Source organism: Scaptodrosophila lebanonensis, unplaced genomic scaffold, assembly GCF_003285725.1.
Source record: "Scaptodrosophila lebanonensis strain 11010-0011.00,11010-0021.00 unplaced genomic scaffold, SlebRS2 tig00000024-arrow-pilon, whole genome shotgun sequence".
NCBI lineage: Eukaryota > Metazoa > Arthropoda > Insecta > Diptera > Drosophilidae > Scaptodrosophila > Scaptodrosophila lebanonensis.
In genome coordinates, this window is record NW_022060538.1 from 23,441,506 (window position 1) to 23,454,332 (window position 12,827).

The window sequence follows — 12,827 nt, forward strand, 5'->3', positions numbered from 1 at the left end:
TTATTGACTATACAAATGTAGATTCTAACTACACATATACATACATCTGTTAAGTCAACATTCACCAGGTATTCTGCGTGTGTTTGAACGGATGTCGAAACGTCTGTGGTTGCTGGGAAGCCAAGTTCGGCCGATGTTCAGTCAAATCATTTCGTAAATAACGCAACCATGCACGCCACTTTAATTTGACTTCATCCCACAATACTCCGTAGTAGGCATTGTCGTACAAATGCAACGCGAACCCCAGAGTCAGGTAATAGAACAGCTCGACGGCGCTGACCATAGAGGCACCTAGGCACAAGCCGAAAATGCCACCCAAATTGGCTGCTCAAGCAAGCACAATGTACATATAAGATTTAGCGGGTTAAAATGTATACAGGAACACGTACCAATTAGGTCTATGCTGGAGAACTCGAGACTTGTGCGATATTTGACAATCGTATCGATTTGGTAATGCACATCAATCTTAATGAGTTTTTCGGACGTTTCCTTTTTTCTGTAAACGGCAGCTGTGTGAGTTTCGGAAGCTACATGAGAAATATAATAAGTTCTTACACCTGTTCAATGTGGAGTGGCAAAGTTGTCAGGGCTGTGTAATATTCTATTAGATTACAGCTGACAAGGCAGTAGCACGTCATGCCCGGCTTGGTGGCGCTGAAATAAACGTCCTCCTCTTGCCGTTTATCGTAGCTGAGAATGTCTGATAAACAAAGGAAGAGATTTGGTTATACACTGAACTTAAGTAAGTTTTTTATGGGAGTACTGACCATGGTTCCGCGATAGGCAACGCAAGCTAGACGCAGTGCAATCAGGCACTTGAAATATGAAAATAAATAAGATAATTTAATCCAATGAAATTAGTCCGCTTACCTTTGGAGTTGCTTACGAAGAAAATAGGCAATGAGCAGTTGCACAATTTTACCAAATAGGACTCATGGCAATGATTAAGGCAATTGGTGAGCAAAAATTCTTTACTAAATCGTTTGGTGACATCGCTAGTTCCAAAATCCGTGTGCTCGTCAGAAAACAGGCAATTTCGACGCTCTGGCGGCATATTGCGTGTGGTCTCATCCGTGTTGGTTATCTCGGGACGCACTATTAAAATAAAAAAATTCAATCAATAATGTTATATAACTATAAACGGATTTCCACCTGTAATGTAAGTCTCCGTATTCGGCGTCATGGAGTACACTACATTGCTCATTTGATCCGATTTTTTGATCATAATCTGAAACCATTATGAGCAATAGATTACAACATTTTTACAATCAAATACTCACATAGACATTATCCTTGGCCGTTGAATTGGGACGCTTAAAACTATCACGTAGCATAATATTAAAATTCAGACCTGTTCCTTGACCGGCTTTCGAATTGTGTCTCGGATAGAAGCTCCCGCCCTCCCGCGCTTTTATGTCCCGCGATGTGGGCGATAGTTCCGAATTAAAGACGAGACAAAAACCATACTCGGTTTTTTCCAGAATAAAGAAGTCGCAGCAATTGAAGGGGGCACGTCGCCACTCGCATGTCTTCGGCACGATTATATCCTCGCAGCGCAGCGTGAGAAATAAAGCCAACGATGTTATGTTGATAAAGTCCAGTACCTCCAGATTAAGATCTTCCATTTCCGTCTCACTGTACTGAAAATCACCAAAGCGTAGGGTTTCCATGCGTGACACTAGAAGTGTGAAAATATCCTCTACTTTTGTGCTTGCATTTTGAGGTAAAAACTGAGCTTTGGCCGCTTCCAATTTGCTCCAGTTGATCCGATTGTCCGCACAGACGCCCACTGCGGGAAATTTCACATAGAAAACAGGATATTGTGGATCCTCGACAACAGTTTCAAGCTTCTGTGCATAGAAGCGTTCAGAAAGTAGTAAATAAAAAATGCAGCACAAAGTCAAGCTCACTATTAGAAGCACACACCAGATGAGCCTGAGAAAAAAAACCAAACAGAAAACATTCTACATCCATATTAAAAACAAAATAGCTAACTACTAAATCAAATTGTCTCGTTTTGCGTAATTAATCATTAGAAAATTTTAGTAACGTTTATCAAGTGCTATGTAAACGTCCCTTTGGCACTACTCACCGCTCAATATTGTGCAAATGGGGATCATACAAGTAGCGCACGCAGTGTATTGTGGATTTCTCGCAGTACAGACGAAAATATGTGCGCACCAACTCTAAAAAACCTTTTCCTCCGCCTGGAATATTTCTAAATGCTCTAACCATCACCATGTCGTTGTATTGATGGACTGCCGCCGAATTCAGCGACAGTCTGCGGTTTTTATTTGTACGCTCCTGTCACACGGCCAGAAACTTTTAGCACCAACTACCTATTAAAGTGATTTAATTAAGGGCGTGTGTTACCGTTGCGATGTGTGGTGTGAGTTGATAAACATAGTGTGAGATAGCTACGTTAAAAGTGCCCAATTGATAGCACGAATTTGGCTAAGGGTGCGTGCCAATTAGCTGAAAATAAGCCATCAATCAGTTCATCAAAATGAGTAAAGTAATAAAGTCGACTGATATACCTAGACATAATATTAGTGACCAGGGATGTCATGGACAGATCAATAAGCAAAAGCATGAAGAGCAAGCGCGAGAAATATGTTGCACTGTCAATAGCTCTAAGGCTTTTCAGCGGTAAGTAGCAGACAGTCAAGATGGATCTTTTAATATAATATGTGGCTTTACAGATGTGTTCGCTTGCCATTCGTATTGATGGCTGCCGCCCTGACAGTCTACGTATGTATTCTGTCCTCCGATCGCTATTTTAATTTTTGGGTACAAACTTCCATTGAACGCACCGATCTCCATGTCTCAGAAATTGATTTTCCAGCCGTGACCATTTGCCCATCAAAATTGAGCAAATTAAATCTGTCGACTACACAAGATCATGCACAGTTTGAAAAGATCTTCAATTTGGCACAAGATGTCCTTTGGCAAACAAGAGACGTTGCAAAGGCAACAGTGCCTGATTTTGCCCAGTTTAGCGAATATAATGGTCAATTGCTACAGAACCTCTATCAATATTTTAATTTCACATGTGAAGAATTTTTTCATGAGTGCTACTGGCGCCGCCAAATGATGCGATGTTGTGCCCTCTTTCGACGACAGGGTGCCTGCTATGTCTTCAACACAGTTCGCGGACAGGTAAGTGCAGTTATTACTGATGTTACCAATTGACGTTAATTTTTTAACCTTTTAGAATACCGATCCTACTTGGCCATGGGTCGTGGCTGATGCTGGCCCATACAGTGCCCTCAATGTTCGCATTAGACGACAGTTACCGAATCTTACAGTAAACAGCATCGGAGTAAGTAAAACATGCTCATATTTACATTCATCTGAACACGTAACTTACCCTTACCCTTACTTACTTATCTCTTCCGCTCTCTCACTCCTTCTCCCACCAAAGGTCATTTTACATGAGCCAGATCAGTATTTAGCGTCCAGTATCATTTATACTACAGATGATCGAATTGTGGTGCCTGTGCAACCCTTGCGTTTCACTGCTGAGGAGGATGTAAGGTCGCGCCCAGTCGCCATGCGCCACTGTTATTTCCCGGTACGTACATAAAAATGCATACTCCCGTAGCATAAGTGACTATTTCTTTGCAGCAAGAGTTAAACAGAATTGGAGAATTACGCAGTGATTGTATTCGCAACTGCAATTTGCGCTTCATACAGAAGAAGTGCAACTGCCATTATGATACGCCATTACCCCTTCAACAGCAACAGCAGGAGCTTTCCAGCAGTTCTGATGGCCGCCGCAGATGCAGTCTGAGTGATATACCGTGCTTTTATCAGAATAGATGTAAGAATAAGTCCTTAGAAATTAATTGTTTGGTTAATTTCTCAAAGTATCTTTATATTCAATGAGCAACATTATCGAGGAGTCCAATGAATCCGTCTTTACCACTGTGGACTGCGGCTGTTATCCAAACTGTGATCACACACAATATCACTTTTTGGCTTACACGGAGCGCTGTAACACCCACGAAACTAATAGTAGCTTCATAGTACTTGATGTCTATTACCAAGAAGAAACTTTGTTCTCATATCGCTCAGTGTTGCGCTTCAGTTTGTTGGATTTGATGGGTAAGTTCAATGACAATCTAAAGTCCAATGCTCATGACACTCTCCTTTTCTAGTTTCATATGGCGGCATTGCGGGTCTGTTTCTGGGCATATCCTTAATCGGTGCTATAGATGCTTTTCTGGTGTGCATTGGTAAGCTCAGGCACGACGATCATGAGATTCGTCCTTCCAATTGAACTCACAGCTGCTGCAGCTGCCGATTTTTCACGTATCTCAGCTACCTGTAAAAACAACGGCCTAAATTTATGCCCATCCAAATAATATGTTTTTAAAATGCTACCTGCCGTAGCAGTGGAAAATTACCAACCAAGGCTCGCAAAGACACTTCTTTGTCTTATAATAAAGGTTACAGAGGTTGGAGAGCAATGAAATGTGTTTTAGCCCATGAAGCACCGAAATCTAAGATTTTATTTTATGAGGAAGACCTCTGTGACGTAGAATAATGGCCTAAGAACCCTGCTCATAAAATACCCTATTCCAAAAAAAGGAAGTATTTTGGTTTGCTTATAACATACAAATATATTGTTCCAGAACATTGCTTTAGTTTTTCTCCTTAGAAATAGAGCAATGATGTTTACAAGTTCATATACATACTTTAAGCATTCAGATGAGTCGAGAAGAAAGAAAGAAGATATTTTCCACAGGCGAATCCAAATCGCGATATATGCCTATCTGTTTTACCCCGTCCATTTGGGAGTAATGTAGTGAACACATTACTTAGAAGAAATTGTTGTATGACAAACTTTTTGCTTATCAAAATAAATTATGTACATACTATGTATATACATATGTATACACATATATATTTAAACTGCATTCGGCACGAGTTGACGGAATTAAAAATGGGAAAAACATACATACAATGTATTTCATGCTCCAGAACTGGACAATTTTAAAGCATATCAGGGCGTGCGGAGCGCACTCACATGGCGTCACGATCGAGTGTTGCTTTTATGTATTTTCCTACAGGAGGTAATAAAATAGACTGAGAGCCCAGGTCGTATGGTTCTGGGTATAAATATCAGTCGAAACAGCAGAAACAGTCACAGTTACATTCAGACACGGTTCACATTCAGCCGCCTGACAAGCCAGCAAGATGAAATTCTTCGTTGCCATCTGTGTTTTAATCAGCCTGGTAAGTCCAGCTGTTGATAACCCTTAAGAGCAGCGATTAAAATATTTGAAAAGATGTAGCTAAATGTTTCAAATTCTGTTCCGTAGACCTCGGCCGAGTATGCAGTCAAGAACCGCGACAATTTGCTTGCCTATCGCGAGGAGTGCGTCAAAGAGCTCAGCGTGCCCGCTGATCTTGTCGAGAAGTACAAGCAGTGGGACTATCCCAACGACGAGAAGACCCAATGCTACCTTAAATGTGTATTTATCAAATTCGAGCTGTTCGACACTCAGACCGGTTTCAATGTGGAGAACATTCACGCCCAGTTGGCTCGTGGTGATGTCGCCTCTCATGACGATGAACTTCATCGTAAGATTGCAGGCTGTGTTGACAACAACGAGCAAGGCTCGAACGCCTGTGAGTGGGCCTATCGCGGAGCATCCTGCTTGCTTAAGACTCATTTGCAACTCGTGCAACAGAGTCTGGTGCCCAAGGCTTAATTTGGTGGGAAGGACTCACAGCCTTATAATGTAGAGCAAGGGCGACAAAGCAAGTGCACTTAATAAAATTGATATTTAGAGATAACAAGCTGTTGTGTACGTTAATTGACTTGTACGGACACTTTTTGTTGTTTACTGTCCCAGCTACTTTTTGTTGGTCGCGTAGTCATGTTACTTTACACCAATGAGCTAGAGTCGCCGCCGGCCAAGCCGTCGCTTGGACTTTTACGTTTCAAGGCAACTTCGCCAAAACCTTTACGGGACAAATATACTAAGCTCTTGAGCAAATTCTCTTCATATTCCACAGTACATGGAATGAACAATGTCTTTGATTTGAGCCAGCGTTATTGGCTGCGATGCTTTTGGCTGACGGTCGTGATTTTTGCCTTCGCGGGATGCTTTGCCATGTACAGCGTGTTGGCACAGCGCCACGACGAGCAGCAGTTGATAACTGTTATTGAAACTACCCAACTTCCGGTGTATAACATTGAATTCCCAGCCATTGCCGTCTGCCCATGGAATCATGTAAACTGGTTGCGTGCCAAATCAGCAGCGGATCGTTTTTTACCCGTTAATGCAGGGGACAGTGTTCGTCAAATCTTCTACGAGCTACTCATTGGCATGGAGGGTATGACTTTTGGCAATTTTGAGTCCCTGGGCACATTTGCCGGACGCAATTTGTCTGTTATGGCAGATTTGAGTGTGGCCGAAGTGGCCAGCTACGTAGCATATCGCTGCGACGAGCTGTTTGTGCCTAATTCCTGTGTGTTCGATGAGACGCCCCACGATTGCTGCAAGCTCTTTGTACTCGAGCGCACCGAAAAGGGCCAGTGTTTGGTCTTTAATTCACTTATTTCGGATGATTCGCGCAAAAAACAACTTATCAGTCCGTACTATCCATACAAACTGAGCAGAGCAGGTGAGAGTTCTGGTTTGGAGTTCACATTGCATCTAAATAGCTCGTTTTTGCGCCCGGGCACAAAAATTCCATTCGCCATGAATGTAAGGTCTCTCTGTTCTGGGTATCTAGTTATGAACTGATATTTCATTTTTGCTTGCATTACAGCTAATGGTCAAGGAGCCGAGTCAGTGGACGCACTCCATGACATATCACTTATATGAGAATACTGAGAATTTTATCTCTATTCATCCAGTTGTGTTTGAAGCATCGAACAATGCTTATTATATAAAGCCATCGAGGCGTCATTGCTACTTAAAAGTGAGTAAAATTTAATTTAATAATACCAGTAAATTCGGAGCTCAAAAGAAAAAAAGTAGCGCACTGATATGTACTATATATATATATGAGTGGTGCATTTTGCAAAGACTTTGTGGATTACTTTAGTGCATTTTACTCATCTGCCTTATATATTTTATGACGCCCCGGTAGTCCGAAAAAAATCCATACTTTACACGATTCCCCGATCTTACATACAACCGCCAGAATTGCCTTACCGTGTGCATGCAACGGGCTGTGATTCGCCTCTGTAACTGCACCTTGCCGCTTTACTTTCCACCTGCTAGTAAGTGTCCAACATAACGAAAATACTCTTCCATTTTCTTCTTCTCTATGTTTTGACGTAATTTAAGACACCCGCGAATGTGGAATAATGGATTTTCAATGTCTTCACGAAAACTCGGACGTGTTCAGCTACGTGAAGGTTAGCGGTCAGGATAAGTTCATCAGAGACAGGAGACGGGGCCAGAATTGTCCCTGCTACAACAGTTGCTCCTCCCGACAGTACAAACTCGGACTTAATGTGCGCCAATTTAGCTAGTGAGTACCAATGCTTTATATTCCGAGAAGGTAAAGTTGTAGACCATCATCAACAGCAAAACAAACGCAACGAAAATGATTAAGGCCGAAATCTACTACAGTCAGCGTGTTATGACAAAGTATGTTACCAAGTTGGAATATACTCATGTGGATTTGCTGACAAACTTTGGCGGGATCTTGGGTTTATATGTAGGTGCTTCGGCGCTAAGCTTTGCTGAGCTGGGCTATGTGGCCATTCAACTTCTGTGGAAACTCTTCCAGGATGCCTTAGTTGCGAGGCAAAAAACACGAGTAACCGCGATTCATTAAAAACTTGTATGTATGCACTTTTACGTTTGGGGTACAGGGTATTAAAAAAAACAAATGGAAAAGCAAAATTCGGATGGCCCGACTTTGAAATTCACTTCACCTACATATGTATAGAGTAATTACATCAATTTGACAAAATTAAATTTAAAACATTTTAATAGACAATTATTTTGATCGAACATACCTCTGGATTCAAACTCACGTAAAGGATGTATGTATTAAAATAAAAAAATACATATCTGTAATCCTGTCTATTTATTTCCCGATTCGCTTAAAACATGTGTTTATGTGCTATCTCCAAAGGGATATGAAAAGTTGTGGTCTTTACTTTTGCTTTGTTTCGAGGTCAGTCGGATAGCGTATATAAATGGCAGGGCTGGGCACAGTGGCCGGTGGTTCAGGCAGTTCGTCCAAATAAGAGCACCCAATGGCCAGAGCACTACCATCCGAACTGAAGTTTAAGGAAGAGATCGACGTGTCGTAAGCATGGAACTGACACAAGCGTTTCTTGTTGAAACCATCCCATATATTGACAATGCAATCTGAGCCACCAGTCGCAAATGTGTGATAGACATTGTGGAAACTGAGCGCATTCACCGGATAAATGTGCTCAATATTCTTGTCCTTTTCGCGATGGCATTTAAAAGCGAATTTACGTCTCTGCACCTCCGGATCGTGATCCAAATACTCCACAGCCACACGACCCTCAATGGATGACATAACATAGCCCTCCTTGTTTGGGAAGAGGCGAATGCAACGCGTCTGATACTTTAGCGACGATTCACGCTTCATGATATAACTGTCCATTTTTCGTAAGTCCCAAATAAGTACTTTGCGATCAGAGGTGGCCACTACAATCTTCTCGTCAATTACGGACATAGAGTACACCTTGCCGTTGTTTTGCTCATAGGTGCCGACGCATTGCTTCTCGCGCATGTCCCACAGCTTGACATACTTGTCCCAGCTTCCGGTGAGTATTCCATTGACGAATTCTGCATGCTCGACGCACCGAATTGGTTCCTCATGGCTGCCCACTACATTTTCGTTCTGTGTGTTAACATCGTAGAGACGGAGTCGATTGTCCAACGCTCCGCTTACAACGTGTACAATATCCTGATGCGGAAACGCATTAGTTGGCACAAAAAATTTATAAATATCAATCCTCACATACCATAAATGCGCAGTCCAGTATCGGCGCATCTTGTGCAAATCGTTGGCGCATCGAATTTGCCGCCACATCGTAAAAGCGAAGCGTACCATCCCAAGAAGAAGCCACCAAATACTGGTTGGACTTGGGGCCGAACTTTACAGCCGATATAAGATCCTCAGGCGGATTTGTAAGTTTAAACTCTGGCGGACGCATATCTATTTGTTTGCTTTGCATATAATTTAGTATTCTTTATTAATGAGCAGATTTTTGCGCCGGCGTCAGTTCGCTACTTCGTATTCTTGAGTTGCAAAAATATCGATTGCACTATAGATGGGTTTATTTTTGTGACACCACTGGTTTTTTTTCCGGCGATAGGTTCTCCTAATTTTTGAATATATAAATACTAATATTTATATACATTTTTATAAATACATAAGTACATATTGTATATTGATATATCCCTAGCTCATATACATAACATAAATTTGTATGTTCTTTGCTTTGTATTTATTTATACACTAATTTTACATTAATGCATTATATACTAATTTTATATTAATTCAACTCGTTTGCTATCAATTCATTTAGTATTTTTTCAGGACTTTTTTAAGGTGAGGTATATTACCTAGAGAAAATATATTGATATAAATGTATAGTAAGCACATTGGTAATTGTTTTCTTGTTAATATTTTTCTAATACCAAATTCCATTTTAAGCTAACGAAAATATCGGATGGCAATATCGACAGTTTCTCAGCTTTACTTGTGAAGCAGTTTGAAGTGGCAACATTGCCGATAGCTATACTAATAAAATGTTATCGATACCGTGAAAAGCTGCCTGATATGCAACTGTTTATTAATAAATTAAACGGTTTTCCAAAACAAATAATTTGCATTGTTGTTAATGAATAATAACTACAAGTAGATTGGAAGTACTAAGTCTGGTGGTAACGTTTGGGGTTTTGTTCATTTTAGCTTAGCTAAGATTTGGTTTTCCATTTCTGGGCCGGTCCATCATCGGCCGTGCTCAGTGCAATGGCAAACTGAGCCGCATAATAGGTAATCATGATCTGTAATCTTGCACACGGCAACGGCACGCCCAAAAACATTGTCACAGCAATAAGGCTATCGGATATGACAAACAACCCAGCTCCGACTGCACAGAAAATGGTGAGGAAGCTCTTAGAAGCCATGGCTTTTGCGATCGCACGCCACAACATTGTTATTATCAGGCCACTATATATGGGAACACCGAAAATTAAAATATTGTCCAAATTTGTGTGTATGAAGTAAATAACTGCAACCGATTACAATTAGAGTATAAATCACAGAAGAGAAATTACTTTACTTACAAACGGCTACTGGTACATACAGCCCCAAACCTATTGGCCATTTAAGCGGCGTCCAACCGAAGGCGCTTATGTAAAACGCATGAGCTATACCAAAGGATATCATGCCAAATGGAAAAAGGTTAAGATTAAGTAGAGCATCACCACCACAGGAAAATATAAGACCGAACAAAATCCACTGGGAGCGTCTGTACCTACTGGTACGGAATATACGAGTTGGATTACATATAGTAATATAAACACAGACAACTTACTCATTGTTGAAGGCAAATCCTTTCAGCACCACATATAACATCAATGTTGTAATGGGCAGACACTTAAGCACAGTTGTCCATACTTTACCCTCGGGATCATCGCGAACGAGAGCAAAATAAAGCACGACAGTGACAAAGAATGGCACAAGCCTTATACTTTGAGATTTTGCCTTCAAGATTTGTTAAAGAGCGAGAGATTAGCAACAATAGCTGACCACAATGGCTTTAACACAAACTACTATAAATTGGACATGTGATTAGATTAGCCAATTTGGTTGGCTGAATCGTAGAAGCTCGATTTGATTGTAGCGACCTTTGTGCATTATACTTGTAAATGATTTTTTTGGCATATAAATTGTAGGTTTTCTAACTACATATTAGAGTGGGACTTTGGTAACAAACTTTCCCTTATGCTTTATATGGTCCGAGCTTTTGCTCGTGCTGCGAATCAAAAGCACCAATTGAGAGCTATGTGCAAGGTCAAGGACAAAAGCTAAGCATGTATTGTTTATTTATTGGCTTTTGCTTGACCCGCTTTGCAGCTAGATTAAGCATCCAAAGCATCATATGTACATACATACATACATACATACATACATACATATGCATGCATACAGTAAATAATTTGCTTTTGAACAAAGAAACGGTGTGCGCTAATACAAAATAAATAATAAAAACCGAGACATACTCGACGGAAATCTACCAGCTTCACCGAATTAAGAATTAAAATAATTAATTAAAATTTAAGGTTGATAAACACTTACAATATGCATTACATTACTCATAATTATAAGCCGGGACACCCTCTGGCAAAATTAAAAATTAATTAAATCTACGTGTATATGTGCAAGCTAAGCGCGTATTTCGCTCGATACGCACTAGACAGTCAGAATTGCTGTCGATTTTCTTTTGTTATTGGGTCTGCCACCGCTATTGCCGCCCCGAAATGCCACCCCAACATGCACAAACGATACAGCACACGTTGCGCACTTGCGACCAACGTCAACACAACTGAACCAAAGCGTATAATTTTCAACTGGCTGGCTAGCTGGACAGTCGGCTGGTCGGGTTTGGAGAGCGTGAATCGCCAAATGAGCGCCGGTAAATCGGTCATAACCAAGCAGCATTCGGCATCTGCAGATACACACTACTGGAATACAGGCAGATTGATTATTACTATAAGGTACATTTATTATCACGACAAATGGAAAAATTGCAAAGTCCGAGCGCCAAAGAAAACAAAACTGTGGGCGTGAGTATAGCGTGCAGCTCCGTAGCGTCGGCGAGAGCATAAATACATATTCGTGAGTGCATAACTGTGTGTGTGCATTTAACTCTTGGTACGCCATAAACTACTCTAGCACGCAACAGGTTAATTTGTGACGAAAAATCTACAAGATTCTCCCCATTCATAATGCCGGGCTTATTAGTTCTAAGAAATATTGTGTTACTCATCTCACAAAAAAACAAGAACGGACTGCTGGATCAGACGGTCACAACTCTTGAATACACCGTACCAATTTCCACAAAAAAAATGTATATAAAACTAATTATTAAGTGTGTAATTTATTCATTAATAAATTTTGCAGATAAGCAGCAAAATTTGACTTAAATTAAATTTGTTTCCCGTTATACCAAAAGTAAAGCAATGCATACATAACAAGTAAAAAAGCTAAAGTCGGGTGTCCCGACTTTGAAATACTCTGTACATACGTTTACAATAATTATAGAAAATAAAAAAATTAAGAAAATAAAAAAAAAATTTGATCGATTTTACCTCTCTCGGTATTCGAACTCACGTAAAGGGTGTATAATTGCACATTTACATAGCAATTGCGTCTGTGTGAGTGTATGTATGCCTATGCGCATCAATTCGTGTCTGTGTAAGCATTTTCGCAGTCAACCAAACAGCAACATCAACAACAGCCGCGGGCAGCGCTTGAGCAGCGCTGCATCAGCAAATATATTTATGGCTATAACTTCTTGTTAAATCGGTCTATCATAATGAAATTTGGCATACGGACACATAATAACTAACTGGGGGTATTACCAAAATTTTAGTTCGAAATTCCGGGAGTTACGGTTTGGTAGAGGGGGGAGGGAGGGGAATTCCAAAATATACATTTTCTGCGTATTCACATAAGGCATCTGGGACTAAAATTTGGTGTTCCTAGGTCTTATAGTCTCCGAGATATAGGCGATTATACGAATGGAAAATCGGGAAAACCCCCATAGGGGGGAAGTGGGGGGAAAATCAAAAAAATAAAAC

General features: G+C 40.7%; 5 protein-coding genes and 1 pseudogene across 8 annotated transcripts; 2 read left to right on the plus strand and 4 right to left on the minus strand.

Moving 5' to 3' along the window:
• Positions 1–178: 178 nt before the first annotated feature.
• On the minus strand, positions 179–2,272 carry LOC115621049 (pickpocket protein 19-like; the record flags this gene model as incomplete). Its single annotated transcript, XM_030514571.1, has 8 exons — positions 2,093–2,272; positions 1,281–1,935; positions 1,153–1,228; positions 871–1,095; positions 768–815; positions 556–700; positions 390–496; positions 179–324 (listed from the first exon to the last, which is right to left on the minus strand). Coding segments are annotated over exons 1-8 (1,551 nt in total), but the record flags the coding sequence as incomplete, so codon positions are not given.
• On the plus strand, positions 2,248–4,783 carry LOC115620669 (pickpocket protein 19). 3 transcript variants are annotated; one of them, XM_030514027.1, is made up of 9 exons: positions 2,248–2,389; positions 2,444–2,649; positions 2,703–3,159; positions 3,215–3,322; positions 3,425–3,574; positions 3,628–3,823; positions 3,871–4,107; positions 4,161–4,238; positions 4,300–4,783. In XM_030514027.1, the coding sequence occupies exons 2-9, from the start codon at positions 2,507–2,509 to the stop codon at positions 4,365–4,367; spliced, it is 1,437 nt and encodes a 478-aa protein (XP_030369887.1). In that variant the 5' UTR covers positions 2,248–2,389; positions 2,444–2,506; the 3' UTR covers positions 4,368–4,783. The 3 variants fall into 3 exon arrangements, with proteins under 3 accessions (XP_030369887.1, XP_030369886.1, XP_030369889.1); XM_030514026.1 differs by having other exon boundaries at positions 2,249–2,649; XM_030514029.1 differs by having other exon boundaries at positions 2,251–2,649; positions 4,161–4,385.
• Positions 4,784–4,785: 2 nt separating this feature from the next.
• Positions 4,786–5,805, plus strand: LOC115620670 (general odorant-binding protein 99a). The gene is made up of 2 exons (XM_030514030.1): positions 4,786–5,241; positions 5,328–5,805. Exons 1-2 carry the CDS (start codon positions 5,203–5,205, stop codon positions 5,718–5,720), a joined length of 432 nt encoding a protein of 143 aa, XP_030369890.1. The 5' UTR covers positions 4,786–5,202; the 3' UTR covers positions 5,721–5,805.
• A 524-nt stretch (positions 5,806–6,329) lies between these two features.
• Positions 6,330–6,870, minus strand: LOC115621050 (annotated as a pseudogene).
• A 1,172-nt stretch (positions 6,871–8,042) lies between these two features.
• On the minus strand, positions 8,043–9,257 carry LOC115621066 (mitotic checkpoint protein BUB3). Its single transcript, XM_030514591.1, has 2 exons — positions 8,978–9,257; positions 8,043–8,919 (listed from the first exon to the last, which is right to left on the minus strand). Exons 1-2 carry the CDS (start codon positions 9,188–9,190, stop codon positions 8,131–8,133), a joined length of 1,002 nt encoding a protein of 333 aa, XP_030370451.1. The 5' UTR covers positions 9,191–9,257; the 3' UTR covers positions 8,043–8,130.
• A 520-nt stretch (positions 9,258–9,777) lies between these two features.
• Positions 9,778–11,558, minus strand: LOC115621275 (lysoplasmalogenase-like protein TMEM86A). Of its 2 annotated transcripts, none has more exons than XM_030514878.1 (4): positions 11,323–11,558; positions 10,559–10,728; positions 10,308–10,498; positions 9,778–10,252 (listed from the first exon to the last, which is right to left on the minus strand). In XM_030514878.1, the coding sequence occupies exons 1-4, from the start codon at positions 11,341–11,343 to the stop codon at positions 9,936–9,938; spliced, it is 699 nt and encodes a 232-aa protein (XP_030370738.1). In that variant the 5' UTR covers positions 11,344–11,558; the 3' UTR covers positions 9,778–9,935. The 2 variants fall into 2 exon arrangements, with proteins under 2 accessions (XP_030370738.1, XP_030370737.1); XM_030514877.1 differs by having other exon boundaries at positions 10,308–10,501; positions 11,323–11,555.
• Positions 11,559–12,827: the final 1,269 nt, after the last annotated feature.

Coding starts and splice junctions, on each gene's coding strand:
- LOC115620669 (XM_030514027.1), top strand. CDS start 2,507: ATGAGTAAAGTAATAAAGTCGACTGATATACCTAGACATAATATTAGT. Junction 3,160..3,214: donor TCAACACAGTTCGCGGACAG/GTAAGTGCAGTT, acceptor TTAACCTTTTAG/AATACCGATCCTACTTGGCC. Junction 4,108..4,160: donor CAGTTTGTTGGATTTGATGG/GTAAGTTCAATG, acceptor CTCCTTTTCTAG/TTTCATATGGCGGCATTGCG.
- LOC115620670 (XM_030514030.1), top strand. CDS start 5,203: ATGAAATTCTTCGTTGCCATCTGTGTTTTAATCAGCCTG. Junction 5,242..5,327: donor TCTGTGTTTTAATCAGCCTG/GTAAGTCCAGCT, acceptor TCTGTTCCGTAG/ACCTCGGCCGAGTATGCAGT.
- LOC115621066 (XM_030514591.1), bottom strand. CDS start 9,190: ATGCAAAGCAAACAAATAGATATGCGTCCGCCAGAGTTTAAACTTACA. Junction 8,920..8,977: donor TACTGGACTGCGCATTTATG/GTATGTGAGGAT, acceptor TTTCCGCATCAG/GATATTGTACACGTTGTAAG.
- LOC115621275 (XM_030514877.1), bottom strand. CDS start 11,343: ATGAGTAATGTAATGCATATT. Junction 10,502..10,558: donor GGATTTGCCTTCAACAATGA/GTAAGTTGTCTG, acceptor ATTCCGTACCAG/TAGGTACAGACGCTCCCAGT. Junction 10,253..10,307: donor GTATGTACCAGTAGCCGTTT/GTAAGTAAAGTA, acceptor AATCGGTTGCAG/TTATTTACTTCATACACACA.